Raw genomic sequence first — 20,952 nt, forward strand, 5'->3', positions numbered from 1 at the left:
ACTGTTTTATTTTATACATTACTAGTACTATGTTACTGTATCGCTGCTGTTCCAATGTTTTGACAGAATCAGCATCAACCAACTCAGGCGTGCGCAGCGTTATAGAACAGTGCTTTCAAAAAATTGTTCTACAGCGCCATCTAATAGCGAGTTGCAGAAGAAATTATAGCCTAAAAACCTTTTCTATGAAAAATTACTCATATATGTCAAGTTTTATCACGATCGGTTGAGCGATGTAGCATTTTATCACTTACCAACCAACCAACAAACATCCATTTTTATATAATATGATATCATAAAAAAATATGAATTTGAAATTTCGAAAATATTTTTAAGAAACATTTAGTCTGAGGGCAGGAAATCATATAATTCAATTATCAAGTGCAGGTAAAGCTAAGACAAGTTGTGAGTCAGGAAGGATTATTGTTATTAAAAATAACAATATGGAAATTGATTATTCTGAAAAGTATCAAATCTGTCTTTTGAAATCTTTCGAAAATATGCCAGAAAACAATGTTCTATTCTACTCAACCACTTTCAATTTTTCTTGAATGATCGTGTGAGTTGATGGTCGAAATGGTTATAATTGAAAGTGGAACTTTTATATCGTTCGGAATACTCAATCCATGTTATTGTTTCCAATTCTTCTCAGGTGAAAAAAGTAGATACTGCTTGAAAATATCTGATAACGAGTCGGTTTGGGATGATCAAAATATATTTCAAAAAATTTGACCCTTGACTTCAGTTTTTTCAATCACGACAAAAATATACAACTTCATGAACCAACTTTGCTTCCAATGGGTAACAAAATGATCAAGCAAGCCAAGTTATATCTCTCTCTACAACTGCAAAAACTGGATTCACTCACATGCCACCCCATTCTGAAGAGAAAAAGGCAAGTCCGGCTATTGGAATCAAGAAAAATTATCTTGAAACATAGAAAGGTCATGGAAAAATCAGTACTCAGATCCAGCGATGGATCGCAAGTCAAATTTTCTTCCTAAAAGGGTCTGACAGTTCTTCTTCTCTGATCAACTTTGTTATGTTGATAGCGGTCGACTTCTGCTCTGGTTCGATAAATGATGTCGTACTGTCACATTATAGCTAAAACCAGTAGAGTCACTCTCGATTTTTCTAGGACTACTGCCTATCCATAATTATCCGCCACGAGTAGATTCGTCAGCGTTTTACATTTCATACACTGCTCAACAAGTGAATAATAACAGTTATAAACTGCTCGACAGTATGACAAATTTTATGAAAAGGTAAATGGGTGTTTTGTTTTGAAGTAGAATATTATGCAATGCTTTGAATTTTTTATTGGAATTGTCCCACGTTTCTACTCGCTCCTTGTCTGTTTGATTCAAATTTTGCAATCGATTTGAAAATAAGTTACCGAGGAGCAAACGGTACTTACAACTTCGAACATAGCTAAGAAATGGATGAAATGCAATAGTTTTGCATACTGTATGAATAATATGAAACGTGTAAAATCGAACAAAGTTCGGAAAGCATTTCGGAGGGTTTCAAACGAATAAAAAGAATTGGTTTGCTTGTCCAACCCAGGAGGTCCTCTTGAGATGCAACAAAACTAACAGAGACAGGCCCAAAGATGCCCTTGCATGGCGGAATATGTGTTGAGTTTTTGTGAAACTGTTAAGTGGAAATCTTTGAGGAACATTGCACAAAGACAACTTCCGTTTCTGAAAGATTTTCCAGAAGATATCCAAGCTTGGTGCAAGTGTATGAATATGATAATAATCAAAATTTTGATGTTACCAATATACCATATCATTATTCAATATAGACGTAGACTCTCGTTCTATGCTTCTGTAACACCCACTTTCTTAATTCGTATTGAGCCGGTCTGTGCTCTGTTCTTGAGACACTGCGGCAAATTAGATTATTATAATTTCCGTGGAGATCGCGAGCTTTTTTTCGAATGAAATAGCCATGATAATATGGCTCCCTCTAGGTGCAATAAATAATCAAATCATTTCTATTCATAATATTATTATTAGTTCAGATACATAAATAAATGACCCACGTGTAATCTGTAATCTTTTTTGATTCACGATACATACATTTTTACGACACAGTAAGATAACCGATACATGGAGGTAACTGAACTTTGAAGAACTTCACTTGTGCGACGTATCTGAATGAGATGATTACACTTCACTCCGAAGGATACCGTTTCGATCCTGTAGAACATTCATAAGCGTGACAAGTGAAAGCTTTTTGTTGCAGTGCAATTGAATGATGATAGAAATCGCATGCATTCATACAGAGCAGTGAATGAAAAGAAAAAGATATAGGAAGTATCTGAGTGGAGAGCAACTGGTGAACCTCGTCTATAACGCCCCAACGCACAACAATTTTCTGGAAAGGTAATGGACTCGGTGTTTTGGGATATGCCTGGTGTAGAAGGAAAATACCATCGACAGTGATTAATATATAGCATCGTTGAAGCATTCGAAGGCCGAAATTGCGGAAAAACGACCCCATTTGAAGAAAAAGAAAGACAAGGCACAGTGTTACAAATCAATAGAAACTATGGCAAAATTGCACGAAATGGCTTTGAAATGCTCCCGCATATATCATGTTAGCCAGACTTGGCTCCCAGCGACTACTGGATGTTTGCAGACCTCCAAAAAAAGCTCACCGATAAAAAATTCCGAATGAGAAGGTTATTGCTGAAATTGAGATCTATTTTGAGGCAAGAGATAAATCTTCACACAAAAGTGGTATTGTAATGTTAGAGCTGCGATGGAATGATCGTGTGGCTCTCGATGGAAATTATGTCGATGAATAAAACCAATTTTGAATGAAGAAAAACGCGTTTCTGTTCCCGGGACTTTCCAGCCCAGATGTTAATTGTAAACTAGTATTTTATATGCTCCTGATCAGAAAACCATTTGACATGTATCGCATTCCTCACTCATTGTGTGACCGTGCTTCTACAGCAAACTATAATAGGTTCTATTCAAAATGTAGTCAAATTGATTGGAAACATACTCTGGATGTTATTGATCCTCTTCAAACATTTTATAATCAGCTCTGGTCCATTTTTAAAAACTCCTTTCCCCATCAAAAGATAAAATTGAATTTAAAAAAGCACTGGCTCAGCAAAGGCATAAAAATCTCTTCTTGTAATCTACGATCGCTCAACTACATTAAAAAACTCACAAATTACACAGCATTTCATAAAATATAAAAAAATATTTATGAAAATCTGATTAACCATGCAAAATGTAATTTTTATCAAAAAAGGATTACCCAAGCAAATAATAGAGCTAAAGAGACTTGGTCTATTATAAATGACTTTCGAGGAAAGTGTAAAAATAAACGAGCAGAAATACCAATACCAATCGATGAACTTAACAAATATTATTGTTCAACAGTCGCCACTTTAACTAATAAATCTGACGCCCCGTATGATCCCCTTGAGAATTTTTGCAATGTAATTTTTTACGAAAAACTGATTTTGCACCCTACTAATGTTTGCGAATTACAGGCAATAATCGGAAAAAAATAAATTGGCATTTGGTAATAAGAACTCTTCTTTGGACAATAAAGCATATTTATTATTATTATTTTTTCACCGTAGTGTGCGCTGGTCAGGTCCTATCCCCCGAAGCCCCGATACATTTGGGAGGGCGCGCCAGCATTATCAACCAATGACCACTCCCCACACCGTGGGGTGAGTGATCATTGGGTCCGAGAATCATGTGCCCTGAGCAAGCGCAGTGAGCCAAGAATGACAGCCTTCTGCATCTGTGCGGCTAAGATTTCTGCCTTAGTGCGGCAAGCCGGTATGATTTTAAGATTCGAGAGTAAAGAGGACATCATTCCATCAAGGACTCCAATAATCAGAACAACCATCTTGACAGAGTGATATGGATAGAGTCTGCGGAATTCGAAGACAAAATATCGATATTTTATCCGTTTTTCCTCCTCTTTTCTGACGATATTCGTCTCGCCAGGAGCTGAAAACTCCACGACAAATATCGTTTTGCTCTGGTGATCGAGAAGGACCACATCAGGCTTATCAGCTTGTATGAGCCTGAGGGTGGGGAACGAATAGGTCCAATAAATTCGGCACTTCTCGTTCCCTACAACGGATTCAATATCCCCCGGAGCATAGGGCAACATTATTATTATCATCATTATTTCATTTTTTTTCACCGTAGTGTGCGCTGGTCAGGCCCAATTCCCCGAAGCCCCGATACATTCAGGAGGGCGCGCCAGCTTTATCAACCAATGACCACTCGCCACAACGTGGGGTGAGTGATCAATGGATCCGAGAATCATATGCCCTGAGCAAGAGCAGTGAGCCAAGAATGACAGCCTTCTGCATCTGTGCGGCTAAGATTCGAGAGTAGAGAGGACATTATTCCACCAAGGACTCCAATAATCAGAACAATCATCTTGACAGAGTGATCTGGATAGAGTCTGCGGAGTTCGAAGAGAAAAATTCGATATTTTATCCGTTTTTCCTCCTCTTTTCTGACGATATTTGTCTCGCCAGGAGCTGAAAACTCCGCGACAAATATCGTTTTGCTCTGTTGGTCGAGAAGGACCACATTAGGCTTATTAGTTTGTATGAGCCTGAGGGTGAGAAACGAATAGTTCCAATGAATTCGACACTTCTCGTTTCCCACAAAGGATTCAATATCCCTCGGAGCGTAGGGCAACACCGGTGTCTCGTCAATACCGTAAGAGTGCCGTAGATGGTAATATAGCACTCTTAGGGCCGCGTTATGTCGATGGATATAGGCCGAGACCGCATATGTTGGACATGCGGATAGCAAGTGCATTAGGGTCTCGGGCGCCTCGCGGCAGGCCCTGCACCTTGTGTCAGAAACCTCTATACCCATCACGCGACTGCGGTAGACTAAGGTGTTGAAGACACCATCCATGATGAACCCCTCAGTTTCCGACTTCAGCCCACTCGACCTGAGAAAAGCGAACGTCTGGCGCTTTGATAAGCCAAGGTCTTCAATATTATTGAAGAAGACCCCATGCATTGGCTTATCCCTGTGTCTCCGCAGAAGTAAGGTGATCTCTGCGGATTTCATCTGAGCTTTTTGCTGAACGGGTTCCAACTCGGTGACAGAGTTGTAGTCACCTCGTTCAGAGTCGAAAACTATACCGAGTTCATCAGCTGCTCGAGCAGCTGCCCTAAGGAGAAATGCTCCAATTCCTGCTCTCTCATGGTCACGGACCATGCAGAGAAGGGGATCCGAACTCCTGACGACTTTACAGGCTGTATCCAGTACCATTCTGTCATGTAGACACTCCAAACTCAAAAGTCCACGACCTCCTTGTTGTCGGGGGAAGTACAACCTTGGAACGGACGATTTGGGATGCAAACTCCTATAGAGATGCATCATTTTTCGGGTCCTTACGTCGAGTTGATACAGCTCCTCCCGAGTCCACTTCACTACTCCAAACGAGTAGAGTAAGATTGGAACGGCAAGCATATTTGTTGCAGCAACTTTGTTCTTCCCTGACAGCTCCGATGACCAGATCTGTCGAAGTTTGTGCTGATACTTGCCGCGGAGAGAGTTTTTCACTGCGGTTACCTCTTGTGAGTGGCGTTGTTCCACCCCGAGGTAAGTATACGTCTCTCCGGCATCCAGATGGTGTAGGATGCTTCCATCTATGAGCTGCACATCCTCCCCGTAGTCCCCGCATCGTCCTCTTTTGAGATGAACCATTGCACATTTGTCTATCCCGAATTTCATACCGATAGCATGCGTGTACTCTTCCACCACCCTCAAGGACTGATGGAGATCCTTCTCTCCAGAGGCATAAAGTTTAAGATCATCCATATAAAACAGATGGGTGACCTTGTGCCTCCGATTTCCGGGGGTGCCACATTTATACCCTCGAGTGATGATAATTATCATTATTTTTTTTTTCACCGTAGTGTGCCCTGGTCAGGCCCTATCCCCCGAAGCCCCGATACATTCGGGAGGGCGCGCCAGCATATTCAACCAATGACCACTCCCCACACCGTGTGGTAAGTGATCATTGGGTCCGAGAATCATGTGCCCTGAACAAGCGCAGTGAGCCAAGAATGACAGCCTTCTGCATCTGTGCGGCTAAGATTTCTGCCTTAGTGCTGCGGCAAGCCGGTATGATTTTGAGATTCGAGAGTAGAGAAGACATCATTCCACCAAGGACTCCAACAATCAGAACGACCATCTTGATAGAGTGATCTGGATAGAGTCTGCGGAGTTCGAAGAGAAAATCTCGATATTTTATCCGTTTTTCCTCCTCTTTTCTGACGATATTCGTCTCGCCAGGAGCTGAAAACTCCACGACAAATATCGTTCTGCTCTGGTAATCGAGAAGGACCACATCAGGATTATCAGCTTGTATGAGCCTGAGGGTGGGGAACGAATAGTTCCAATAAATTCGGCACTTCTCGTTCCCTACAACGGATTCAATATCCCCGGAGCGTACGGCAACATTATTATTATTATTATTTCATTTTTTTCACCGTAGTGTGCGCTGGTCAGGCCCCATTTCCCGAAGCCCCGATACATTCAGGAGGGCGCGCCAGCTTTATCAACCAATGACCACTCCCCACAACGTGGGGTGAGTGATCATTGGGTCCGAGAATCATGTGCCCTGAGCAAGATTTCTGCCTTAGTGCGGCAAGCCGGTATGATTTTTAGATTCGAGAGTAGAGAGGACATCATTTCACCAAGGACTCCAATAATTAGAACAACCATCTTGACAGAGTGATATGCATAGAGTCTGCGGAATTCGAAGAGAAAATCTCGATATTATATCCGTTTTTCCTCCTCTTTTCTGACGATATTCGTCTCGCCAGGAGCTGAAAACTCCACGACAAATATCGTTTTGCTCTGGTGATCGAGAAGGACCACATCAGACTTATTAGCTTGTATGAGCCTGAGGGTGGGGAACGAATAGTTCCAATAAATTCGGCACCTGTCGTTCCCCACAACGGATTCAATATCCCCCGGAGCGTAGGGCAACACCGGTGTCTCTTCAATACCGTAAGAGTGTCGTAGATGGTAATATAGCACTCTTAGGGCCGTCTCGTAGATATTTTACTAAGATGAGCCCAACAAAGTGCATTTTTGCAAATTTCGAAGGGTCGAACATTTCATAATCAGAGAATTGAACCATGAAAAATATAAATTTCGCGAAGAAATGAAACAAAACTATGGAAAATTCCTGATATGAATCCACATCAAAATGAAGTCGGGTTTTTCTTGTTTGAATAGTAGTTGAAAGATCACGTTCTCAATGAATTATGCATGCTTATTTGAAGTTTTCAACAACAGATTAGCCCATGGAATATTAATTATCAATGAATCAGCTGAAATAATGGTTCTAGGAGTTATCAAAACCACAAACGTGGAAAAACTCGTCCAATTTTCGCAAATCATTGAATATGTAAAAATTATTCGAAATAATCACGTACTCGAACTAAAACTGTCAGCAACAATACCATCACAGATAATCAAAATATTTTAATAGAGTGAGCAATCGATTATAATATCGTTCTCTATCACATTGAGCAGTGAGTAATGATAACTCACATATTATACTTTACACTGTATCAGAAACTTTCAGATATATGTAAAACTCATTTGTGATATTTATTGATATATCTTTGGTATATTTCAAACTTTTTTTTCATTTCCAAAATTTTCTTCACCCATACGACCCTTATTCTTTCACAGAAATCATGAGGTAAATAGATGGTTTTAACATTATATCATCAAACAATTTCCAAATGACTTTCATCGAAATGAAGTATTCTTGAAATTTTGGTTGCTACTGAAGCCAAATAGAAGGATAGTTCATCGTCTGAAGTTACTTTTTCAGACTCTGAAAACATGATTTTCATGTAAGATAAATATCAAAATTTCTCACAACCTAAGTAGATTGGTTTATGTTTGCTTTATTCGTTATAAACTCTGCTTCAGTTTTGTATCTTGATATTCTGAAAGTCAGGGCACTGAAATCGTACAATATTCAAGTACGACTCACCGTGTCGGAGACATTGGACTTTTATATGTCATCATTTCCTTCCATAAGTGAAATAAAATAAATGAAGTGTCGAAAAACTTTATGAAATTTTTCCAAAATCGTTTTGATTCGACTAATTTGTCTACACGTATTGAATACCCAAATAGAAAATGAAAGTGTATTCTTTCATCGTCACAACTGCAGCACAATCGGCCTCGTTGCGTTTTCAATGACACACGTTGTAAATGCAGGCATTTTTATTGTCATCGAAATTGAAATCTCATCCAGATGCTATGAAAACCCCTAAGAATGATAATAGTTTATCGTACGGAAACAAACATGTTAGATAATTTGTGAAAGGTCCCATTTCAGTCTTCTGTTGATCTTATTGGACTGGAATATTGAATAAATTATCTTCTGAAAAAAATAGCTGTGTTCACGTAACGAGGCTAGCGATAATACCTTCTCATTTATCAACTAACTGTTATTTTCGTGATGTAATTTTGTTGGAATACCTTGTTATTATTTCGAATTTGTGGTTAGAGTTTTTTTATTTATCGACGATAGTCTCATGAGGTTGTTAAATTGTTATGATTTTTACTATCGTAATTTGTGATCATCACAGCGACTGAATAGTAATCAATTCAGTAACATCCTTCTCCTACAACGGATTCATTTTGAAATAATTGGTGAAATCAGGTTTGATTTGTTGATGCAGCGGGATAATATTGCGATTCTCAAGGTCGCCTCAATTAATTCCGAATATATTATTCATGTTTGAATAACTGAAGTCGCCAAAAAATTCAACAAACAGTGTTTTCAACGTTTGATATGATGAAACTGAAACGAAGTCTCTGAGTGACACGTGTATCATCAAATCAGAGTTGCCGGAAATATTATTATCAGTTAATGTTGAATTGCGAAAAAAAAACAATTTTATATATTAGCAATGAAAGACATAAAAACGTCCAATAGGTACTCTGAATATCGGAAGGTTGAAAGATAGTTCATCTCTCAGAACTTCCGGAAATCTCTCACATTGTGAGTCACACAGAATTATACAATTTAGATGACCTAAAATTCTGATATTTGGCTAAAAAGTTGATGCAAACATTTCAAAGTATCACGTTGTTCAGAAAATTTTATCCGTTTTGATGTCCGTGTTATTTTAGCTCCATTTCCCAATGAATATTCATTCTACTATGTCGTAGACTAAACTGATTGATAGAAAATATTATACTGTATGCATTGAGATTTTTTTCCAAATTTTGATTGTTGCCTCTTTTCAGCTTATTGCTGTATGATGTCGTTGTCCTTGGGTTAGGCTACCTATCGAGCGTGTCCCCAGGTAGCGAATAGGAGAACGGCCGGGGGACTAGATGCGCTGTCCGAAAAGCCAATGTGGCCTCACGGACGGGCTCGCCGGACTCCTGGTCATTGGCAGAAATAAGTAGGATGAGGGAAACTAAAACTCCCCAAAAGTCTTTGCGAAACATGCCACCGTGGACCAGCCATTCCAAGCTAAGATGTAAGGAATCGTGCCGACACCTGAATGGCCGCAGGGTGATATGCGGTTACGAACGAACCCCTTGGGGAACTGGGCGAAACCTCATTGTAATTAGCCTACCTCTGGTAATGCGGAGCTCTGCCAGAGGCGACCAACCCTTCCGTTGCTACTCGTGGGAACACACATGAATGAAACCAACACAAAACAGAAACAACAAAAACAAAAACCGATCCCAGAGCTGGACATAAGTCCCAACTCAATCTGAGGCGGTAGCTGGGGATGAACAGAAATGTCCACCCCAATCAACCGCTTGGAATGAGGTTTGACATAGCAGATCACCTCCAAAAGGAAAAAGAGAGCCAAAGAGGCAGAAATGGAAGCAACTATAAGTGCACCCTCCTCCCCCCCCACTCCATCTCCAACAGCAAGGGCACCTTGAATGAAGGCAAGGAACAGGCTTCCCTGCAGGAAAGCTCCCTCTCTTGTGCACCTCCACGGAGGGAACCCCAAGAAGGTTGAAGAAGCCGCGCAACGACAGTAATGTCGCTGCACCTTTCAAAACCTTCGCGGAGGCCACCGTGTGACACCTCAAGGTTGCCAAAGAGAGTGTGTGTTTGGCGAGTCTTGGCCTACACCTGCCAATATAAAGGAGATGTCCCCTAGTGACCTGTCCACCATCCTGGAAAGGACAGAATGGACGATGACCTAGGAGGACAACTCCTCGGGAGGATGTACAATGGGTCAAATGTAGCCTGAGTGTTGTGGGTCTACACTCACCCTCCTTACTCTACAGATACAGATGATGTCGTTGATCAATTTTTGGCCAATTTTTCTACGAACTCTAAGTGAACCAAAGCGCTGCCGAAACAGCTCAAAAAGTTAATCAAGCATTTGTTAACGTTGGTTTGCGAAAATTACTCCGGAGATTTCAGCTTCCAAGATCAGCCCCGTGGTAATCCACCTACAGTAATCCAGGACGAGGATTTGAGGACTCTGGTGGAGACTGACTCATCACAAACGGTGATTGGCATGACGAAAGAACTGGCCGTCACCTCCCATGTGGTTTTTGATGGTTTGAAAAGTATTGGAAAGGTCCAAGAGATCGAAAAGTGGGTGCCTCACGACTTGAAAGATTAACAGGAATTGTTACGTTTCGAGTTCTGGCCAGGAATGAATAATTTCCTCACATAGTCTCTGTGTGAGAGCAAGTGAGACAATCATACTGTTTGCACAGGCGTATATATTTTATATTGTAACAAATGGGCTTGAAATAGAAAGCCTATGCAAAGCCAGTGGAAAATAAGTGTGACAAAAAAGTATTGATAGACTTTTATTCGCCATTGAAGGCTATTTGTTGTATTCTTCCCAATCTTTCCAATCATCAGATATGCAATACTTCTCTCGACTGACGCTTGATTTGAATTATTTTTGGTAGATATATTCTCCGGCACAAAGCAATGAAAGGTGCCAAAACGAAACCATGGCAACCAAATTGCATGGGGGAAGTACTCGCGAAACCACTATTAGAGAAAAACATTGATGCCAGCCATGAAAGCCTACTCTCTCCTATAAAACTTCCATTGCAGTGAATTCTGTGAATTCTGTTTCCCAGAAATGTTGATACAAAATGTCACTTCAATAATTATTTAAATTCTTCGAGAATACCGTGTCAACTGGCTCGAATACACCAAATTAAAGCCATCTTTGTGGAGCGATATATCACTACCAAGCTCATTTTGGCATTTCAAATAATGATGTTCCGTTTCAATTGCATCTTTATTGAATTATAAACAACGGATATGAAAAGTTGATGAATTCTTCGTCAAATATAAAATTCCATTCTAAAACCATTTTCTCATTCCTGTATATTTTCATAGACCCACTCAGTCTGACATGATGATGACAAAATGATTTGTTGAGTTTTCCTGAAATCGAGTTGATAAAATCGTCGATCGGATGATAAAAATCAATTGTTTTGAAATAAAAAACGTCACCAAACAATATTCTTCATTTCATATCAATATATTTTTATATTCCCTTTGTTTCACCGACATCGATAGAGTCATTATCTGAGATAAAATACATCACAATGAAAATTGGTCACTTTTTACTGTTTAGTATATATACCGGGTTATACAAAATCATGTAGCCGTATGTCAAAGCTGTGTAGAAGCTATTTTCCAAATTGATCGGCTGTAATCTACAGGTTTCTTGTCCGACATTTTGTCTATAACTCTGTAGACATGATCAAAATCAATCACAAAACGCATATTGTATAATTCGGGATTGGCTTTATTCTTATTGGTAACTACAGAAAACAAAAAAGAATTTGGAAGTAAATTTGAAACAATGTTAGAACTGTTCAAGAACTCTTTCATTTGGAGAACGGCGTTTCCTGAGAACGAATTTCGCACAGGCACCGCTCTAAGAGTACCTTAAAGATTTTCCTGTAGTGCTTGTGTTTTTTCCAAAAAACATCTGCAAAATATACTACCCGAATAAAGAATAGAAACTCAAGGTGAGTTCAATAACAAAAAATACCGAACATTTGCTAAACCTACCTAGATAAATTCTTGTATCAGTTAATAGTTGTGGCATTTCATCCTATACTATAATATGGAAATTGAATGAATTTCATTAGTTCGGACTTCTATTGTCTAATATGATGTGGAATGATTTGAAAATTGAAATTAATAGCTGAAAGTAACAATTTCATTTAGCAATACGCCGTGAAAAATTGAAATGATCGTACAACCAAAATTGGATTAGAAAATTAAAAAAAATTTCAAACCAAGTCACTTCCTCCGAATTGAGCTTGGCTCAATGCGTCGTTGGACAGCATATATGCAGCTTCTTCGAACTTCCTCCTAAACCAGTCTTCCTTCCTGTGGATGATCTCAGCTTGGGACTACTTGATGTTATGTTGATGAGTCCAAACATACGTTATTCCTGATTTGCCGGTTTCTCCTCGCTGTATGTGTCTCTTGGGTTCGGCAGTGCGGACTTTCAGTGACCTCTCAGTTTCACCGATATAGGATTTGATGCAATCACAGGGTATATGGTGAATGCAATTCTCAGAATCGTAGTCCGCGGTTGGTGACCTGGTTTTTGTGAGGCCGCTACGGATGATGTTTCCGGATCTGAAGCAGGTTCTGATTTTGTACCTGGAACCAATTCTTCTTATCCTTTCCGACAATCCTCTAAAATTTTCTTTAAGGACAGAATACTACAGGAAAATCTCTAAGGCGCTATAAGATCGGTACCTGTGCGAAAGAAGCGATTCACATTGGATTTGAATTGCTGGAAATTAAATTCATTTGGAAAAACGTTCTCAGGAAGTTCATTTCACATAAACGCAGTTCTTCAAATGAAAGAGTTCTCAGAAGTTCAAGATGTACTGAGTTGAACCTCAAAACGACGAGCAGCCATAGTCAGTCGCAAGCATTGGTTCGGACGTCTTTTCATTCTCGTGAGGCTCTTGCTGTCTTCTTGCGAAAATTTGTTTCACCATCACTTTGGAGAAACCATTCCTTTCTTGATGATACCTAGTTCCTTCTAGAAACTTTCCTTTGTATTGAAGAGCACGAAAGCACCATCCACTAGTCTTGGTGATTGTTGATTAGATTCGTGATTCAAGTACTGCCCCGTGTGAGTTGGTTTTCGGTATACATATGTTTCCCACTTAGTGTTGGTCCTGTCCACCAATACGCTTCAAAATGGCAATTCGTTGTGGATTTCCTTCTCCATCTTGAAGGTAATGAAAGATTTCATGCTATTGATGTGCTTCAGAAAGGTGTCTATCTAGTTCAGTATTCCCATGGTTCCATACTATGAAGGTGTCGTCAACGTATCTCAACCAGACTCGGGGTTTCTTGTGAACTTATGGAAGTGGCAATCCCACTGACAGGTCCTCATCTTGCCAAAAAAATTCGTTTTCCAATTAGAAATAGCAGTTCCGTACACAGCATCCTGGTGAGTCGATGATCACTTCTTTAGGTAAGTTATTTCTTCCAGGTGCTTTTCTTCGATTAGCTTTCTCTGTATGATATAAAGAGCTTCTATGACAGAAACTTTGGTTTAAAGGCTTTTCTTCAACGTTATTCATCATGAAACTCTTAAACAAACATGGGAATTGAATTTTTCCAAGATCTTGTAAGATCTTTATCCTTCAGGGAAAATTTTTGATGGCATTTGATGATTCGGACCTGAAAACAGGCCTGTTGATTATCGCTACCGAAAGCGATATCGAATCAAAATCACATTATCTAGGGAAAATTATATAATTTGCTGATGACTCGGCCATGTTTTTTTGGTAAAACAATAAAAGTTCTATAAATACAGGCAAAAGCACTGAATGGTGATGATGTGGTTGCAGTAATGTAGGTATTAATTTATTGATAGCTGTGGAGGTCAGAAATCTTCAACCGTTTTTTTCGTTTGTAACATACGAGCCAAGCCCATCTTCTGCATGTTTGGTAAAATGTTCAGTTATGAGTAACATTGTAGTATGTATCGTAAAAAAACCTGTTTTTTATTTCGATTATTGAATCACAGCCAACATAAAAACTTGCCTCGATTATAATTAATGATCATACGAACAATATTTTCGAAGATTGTCTAATCTTGAATAATGAACCGAGATGATAACTAGATACAAGGTACCAAACTCATCATTCTGCGCGCAACTTTGAATCAAAAATACAGCTCCATGTTATCCAACGGTGTGCGAAAAAGTTGCAAAATTTCTTTAGTGAGTTCGTAAAAGTGTACAGAAACATTGTTATGTCGATTGATTTGCTGACACCGAAAGTGAAATCACCGATGCAATGTCAACATCGTTTGAAGGGATTAAGTATACTGGTGTGAAATCCACAGATACTCGAAATGAGTGAGTGTAATCGAGAAATTATTGCGAATATGAATGTGTAATTCAGTTTCAGTATAGTTATTGAAGTGAATTTGTTACTGTTCATGTTTTTAATATTATGAAACAGAAACGATATCGCAACAAACTAGTTTCTGAAAAAAAATCGTATTGTGTAACACACCTAAATGTTCAGTGAATGGTCAGTGTAGAATATTATTTTGGTACCCCAAAGAAAGTCAAGTTGGATTGCTTTGTTAGTAATAGCAACCGAAGAAATTAATTTTTTTTATAGATAGTTTCAAAACACTTCTTGTGGGTATATAACATTAAATAAACAATACTTAATCAATGAAGAATCAGTCAAAGAGTAATGAAGGGCATACTGAAAAGTTAATCCCATAAAAGTTACTGCTAATATTATGAAACAGAAACAATATGGCAACAAACTACTTCATATGCTAATCACAAACTTTATCTGCAAATTGAATGGTTTTAGATGTTTCAACCATTTGAATTTTTCATATATTTTTTTCTACTACATGGTTGCCGTCTTTTTGATCATTTGTCCATTTCAACAATAGTATCTTCTAATTTGTTCAGGTCCCTTGCTGTATGTACTACACGGGCTGAAAAGTCTAGGACCAATCATATAGATGGCGATGGTCTTATTGCATTCACGTTGTATCAGTTAGTACTAACCTCAAAAAAAACTGCTGAAATTTCATGATATTCTTATCATATGTTCGTGAGTTATTATGTTAGAAGTGACACTACGTTTGTTATTTTCTTTGTTGTATTATCTGCAGTTAAGGTCTTCCTTGTACAGCTCCATTTCGTTCGAGTGTCTTCTCAGTAGCCTCAGTAATTGTTCTGAGCCTATCCCTGCTTGTTGGAGTCATTTTTCGGTTCTCTTTTTGGATGGCTCCTCCATGAAGATATTCTCGTGTATGTTTTTCCACTACTCTCCATGTTCCTCATAGACCTATCTTCCAATCTGGTTTCCAACCAAAGATTTTGGTTCCCCCACAGCTAGTTAAGGGTCTTTAGTCCGCTAGTTTTCTCATTTCCCAGAGCAGTCTCTATGCTTCTTCAAGGTTCCTCAGTGTCCCAAGTGTAGCTAAGCTGTATGTGAAAATATTGATCCGCTCATTTCGTTAAGGCCTCAAATTGATGTTCCTTGTGTATGGCCACATTGGAGACTGCTGTGTAATGACAGAGTGGGTACCATATCTCAGGATTTCCGTTCATTCTCCATTCTCTAGAGATGGCGGTCGTGGGTAGGTCGTGACTGGCCAATGAGCGTTTTTCCTGAGAATAGTACAGCGAACGTGTCACGAAAGGCAGCACTAGTAGTAGGGATAAACATAAACTATTCACATGTAAAACAGTGTTATTTACGTAATATTTATTTATTATTTAAAAATATGAATCTGAAATAAAAAATTATTTTTTTCTAGAATAATGCCAACAAAGCATTGCTGTTTTGCGAATTGTACGTCGGATAATCAATATCCGGAAGAAAACGTGTTTTTTATACCATTCATTAAACCTCATATCAATAAGGTTAGATGTAAGAAATGGTTACATACTTTGAGGAGAGTGGATTCAACAGTGTAAAAAATAAATAAATATTCATATGTATGCTCTAAACATGAAATGAATAGTACATTTTTCATAGTTAATTATTCACCATCGATTAAAATGAGATATAACCTCAATCGTTTATTGAATCATATCAATTTATAATATTCAATTAAATTTATTTCATTACCATCTATATTTGATTGATATTTTACTCGAAAATTAATCTGAAATTCATAATTATTTTTATTTTCACTTATTACACTTTGGATGTACCGCTACTTTTCAACTAGAGTCTGTATACTAACCTGTCTAATAATTCAATTTTTTTTCAGTTACTTTTAAATTACGGCATGCAAGCCAATGTTTTAATGGTACAACATTGTTATCCTTTACAGTTGCAAATTTTAGTTTTGTTCCAGGAACATCTTCTTGTGTTAAAAACATTATTTTCCAATTGTTCTTGATCATATGTTTATATGAGGATTGAGCAGTGTTTGCCCCTACCGAACTACTAGCGCTGCTAGTGAGTGATTTTTCGTACTTCCGAAAAAAGGTTCATTGAAGATAGAACTTCGAAACCACTACAATTGAACCATGCAATTAAGATTTCAATCTACAATTAAGTGTAGATTGAAATCTAAATTGAATCTACATTTACACTGTTTGTATATATATGTATATATATATATATATTATATATATATATATATATATATATATATATATATATATATACAAAAAATAGGGTGGTGCAGCCAAGTGTAAAGATGGGCAACACTTGTTTGCCGAAAGCAGGAAACAACACATACGCCAACCGCACATTTGTGGATCCAGTTAGAAGACCTAGAATTCTAGGCTACATCTAACATGACCAAGTAGGCAGCTATAGCTACCTGCGTGACATCCGGGTCCAGGATATAAATACAGATAGAAATTTTATCGAGTGTGTATGATACAAATCAAGAATGAAATAATTTGTGGACACAACACTCAAAAAATAGGGGCAAAATATATAGTGTTCTTTGCGAACACTAGACTTTGCGACTTTGCGAATACTAAGACCAAAGTCTACGTTGTGTCCTGTCTCTTGATGATGTTTGGACAGTGCTGAGAAACCCTACTTGTCACACGTCTGTTGGTCTGGCCCACACATATATATATATATATATATATATATATATATATATATATATATATATATATATATATATCGATAGGTAGCCAAGCAGTTCGGCGTGGGTGCTTTGTTCACTCGCTCGAATTGACTGCCGTGTTGGTCGGTGGTTCAAGCCCTAGTCTGAACGATCGATCTTCACTTGCTATAGTCCAACCCGTGTTAGGAATCACACCTTAAAAGGTAAGACCTCGTTAATCCTTAGCTCGCACAAGTTTCGACTTTTGAGGGTTGTCGTTCGTAGGGGTGCGACAGCTGGTTAACGGAAAAACAGATTTTGAACAGATTTTTAAACAGATATGTACTACTGATATATATTACTGATATTGCCACACGTGGAATATCAGTGATATATCAAACGTTGATTTTCAACCAATCTTTTGTTTCAGAAATCCAACATGGTGGAAGAGGCGCACAAGTATGGAGAGATGCCTCACTCTTTGTACAACTATATCACTGCTTATTGGAATCTCATTAGTGATAGCTCTCGTTATAGTAGTTTACAATAGAAATCAACAAATTAGTGGTGAGTAGAATCTTTAGTTAACTCTTCATTTTGATTTAGTTCTATTTTTATCCTGGAATAACACATTCAAGTTCGTTCAGTTTTACTTGCACAGTATGTATCTGCGATGCAATATGTATCACTCAATATACAAAGCATGACAACAATGTCAATATAACATCCGGTAAAAAAATTATATCATAAACAAGCCGTTTTATGAAGAACCAAAATGAATGATTTTTCCGTATTTTTTTAATGATTTCTTCAATATGGTCTCAAAATAGCTTCATTGTGGGTGACTATCAACTTTTATCCACGAATATTGTTTCATTTTCTGTTTGTTATCATACGAAAATGAAACATTCCCTTCCTGACCTCTTGAATACATCAGTAGATGTATTCATTAGCCGAAAGTGAATCCTGAGATATGATATTCAGAGTTGCAAAAAATAGTTCATGTATGAAAAAAATCATAAACAACATATCAGTGAATAATGTTTCGATTCATTTGAAATAAACGCCATTTGAATCAGTGCACTTTTTCCAACGGGACACGAGTCGATTAGTCTCGTCAGCATAAAAACAGGATGATCGGGACTCGATGAAGTCAACGAAGGCCGTTCTTGTCTGGTCCTGATTGGTGAAGGTTCTGCCGGTGGGTGAGAAAATCATCGAAGAGTATTGATGCGGACGGGCATACAGCAGGATTGGACCTCTTCTGTAAACCAGTTCCGACTGCTGCAGAAAATTATAGTGAATCACACCAGCTGATGATCACTATACAGTGATCATGGTCTGTTCATGGTGGGTGTTAGCCTTTTGAGAGTGCCTGAATGGCTCATTAATGTCCAACCACTATCCTGAACATCACTTGTTGTGGGATTCACTTTCCAATCGAAAGACGCAAAAGCAAAGAAGAAGAGATCTCGAAACGTGACAATTTCTGTTGATCGTTCAAATCGTGGAGCACACACTTTTCCAGATTTTTTATCTTTCCAATACGTTTTAAACCATTGAAAACCAAATGAGAACCGACGCCCAGATCTTCCGCCTTCCCACGTACCATTTGTAATGGGTCAGTCTCCACCAGGATCTTCAAATCCTCGTCCTAGATTAATGTAAGTCGACCACTTCGAGCCTCATCTTCGAGCCTAATAGTAGGAGAGCTAGTGAACCCTCCGACTAACGGTCTTCCTGTAAGGCTAGAAATTTGTACAGTGATGAGCCATAGCACGCCAAGGCCAACACCCATGACCTGGCAGGCATCTGCCATGCTCGTCATCAGCCCTTTTATTTTTTAAAATGTCAAATAAATAATATAAAAAAACTTACATCTGTGAGTTTAAAATTTTAAAATCATTTAGTTTATTTCTTGATGATAATGGAAAAAATGACAGGTGATTTGAGTAAGCAAAAGTACCTACCAGGTGAGGGGAAAGATGCTAAGGGCGTGCGACTAAGAGGCGTAACGTAAATGCATATAGTGTGAGTGACATTACATAAAATTAAAAATTATAGATGCAATATATTTTATTAATTGTTGTGTAATCAACATTATTTTGTACATCAATTATCATCATTCGACACTTCTTCACTACTACTTCTTTCATCATCATTCGACTCCTCAATATTGTTTTCCTCCTCTGAAAAGAAAAAAATATTTTAATAAATTAATAATGTCATTAGGAATTAAATATCGCGCTTTTTCTTGTAATGTGTGAATGGCAATTGTTCGGCAACTATTATGAAAAAAAATGGGTTTGAGACTGTCCTGAATTTTTCATAAAATTCATTATTTTCGCCAAATTCCTTCAGAACTTGCATTAACTCTTTTCTTTCTGAAAAGTGAATAGGTTGAAATCTCCCTTTCACTCGTTTATACTTATTTTTACAGAAAACACATATTTTCTCATGATCGTTACTTTTAGTAACGGATACTACACCAGATGTTGGTGCTCCGCTTTCTTCAGTAGCTATTGGAGAGGCGATTGCGAGTGTTTCAATGTTTGTCATCTCTAAAAAAAAATAATCATATTTCACAAATATCATGAAATTTCATTCATATAATTATTAATATTAATCATCATCGTTACTTCAAGTAACGGATACTTCACCAGATGTTGATGCTCCGCTTTCTTCAGTAGCTATTGGAGAGGCGATTGCAACTGTTTCAATGTTTGACATTTCTGAAAAAAAAAACTAAAATATTCATATTTCACAAATATCATGAAATTTCATTCATATAATCAATAATATTAATGAATTAATTATTGGAATATGATATTAAAATATATATTGTACCTGATGATGATGCTGGTGAATTTGGAGATGATAATTCACTCGTGCGATATTTGTTCATCACGGCAAGAAAGTTTTTATAACATTTCATATGATAACCACTGTTTGCACTAACTTCCTCTGGCAAAGAAATATCATTAGATTTAAAATTATTGTCTTTTCTAATTTTTAATATTGATTTACTTTTATCTAACGTAATTGATGTGAATTGTACAGTTTTTTCACCAGTTTCTTCGTTACAAATTACACAAACCACGTGTTCGGATTTCATCCTGCACATTATTAACTGAACTGTTAATATAAAAAACAACAATACATCAAAATAACCACACAATTAATAATAATATAAAATTGAATTTCAAACTCAAAAATAACGGAAAATATGAAGCTTAGTAATTCATAGCACTACAATATAATACGTCTGCATACATAAAAAAAAAGTACGTAGGTACTTTTGCTTACTCAAATCGCCTGTCATTTTTTCCATTATCATCAAGAAATAAACTAAATGATTTTAAAATTTTTAACTCACAGATGTAAGTTTTTTTATTTTATTTATTTGACATTTTAAAAAATAAAAGGGCTGATGACGTGCAGGGCAGATGCCTGCCAGGTCATGGGTGTTGGCCTTGGCGTGCTATGACTCATCACTGTACAAATTTCTAGCCTTACAGGAAGACCGTTAGTCGGAGGGTTCACTAGCTCTTGGACTATAAAATCTCCGGAACAAAATATCGCAAACCAATGTCTATTAAAATCCCTTAGATACTAAACAATTTTGGAACGTAATTCGAGAAATCAGCAATAAAAATACAAAAAAATCATCAATTACAACAATTAAAACTGAAACAGGAAGCATACTCCTTAAAAAAAGTGACATCGCAAACGAATTCAACACAGTATACACCAATATGGGGGAAAATGGCAAATAAAATAAAAAGGAATCAAAATTATGCAGGGTGTTCCTTAAACACATGCTAATATTTGAGGAGGTAGGTAAT

The 20,952-nt window shown here is 37.7% G+C and overlaps 1 protein-coding gene across 3 annotated transcripts in view; it reads left to right on the plus strand.

Moving 5' to 3' along the window:
• The window catches only part of Nep2 (M13 family metallopeptidase neprilysin 2), a 90,109-nt gene that overhangs the window by 27,094 nt on the left and 42,063 nt on the right, over positions 1-20,952 (plus strand). Inside the window, exons 1-2 of one of the 3 annotated variants that reach the window (XM_074174984.1) lie at positions 14,192-14,411; positions 17,538-17,674. In XM_074174984.1, the coding sequence (XP_074031085.1) occupies positions 14,350-14,411; positions 17,538-17,674 (199 nt within the window). In that variant the 5' untranslated portion in view covers positions 14,192-14,349. Of the gene's footprint in view, positions 1-14,191; positions 14,412-17,537; positions 17,675-20,952 lie in introns of those variants that run through there. The other 2 variants (XM_074174983.1, XM_074174985.1) reach the window with 2 other exon arrangements.

This window comes from Leptinotarsa decemlineata, unplaced genomic scaffold (genome assembly GCF_025532065.1).
Source record: "Leptinotarsa decemlineata unplaced genomic scaffold, Ldec_3_MD MMD2_tig00000882_RagTag_RagTag, whole genome shotgun sequence".
Classification (NCBI taxonomy): domain Eukaryota; kingdom Metazoa; phylum Arthropoda; class Insecta; order Coleoptera; family Chrysomelidae; genus Leptinotarsa; species Leptinotarsa decemlineata.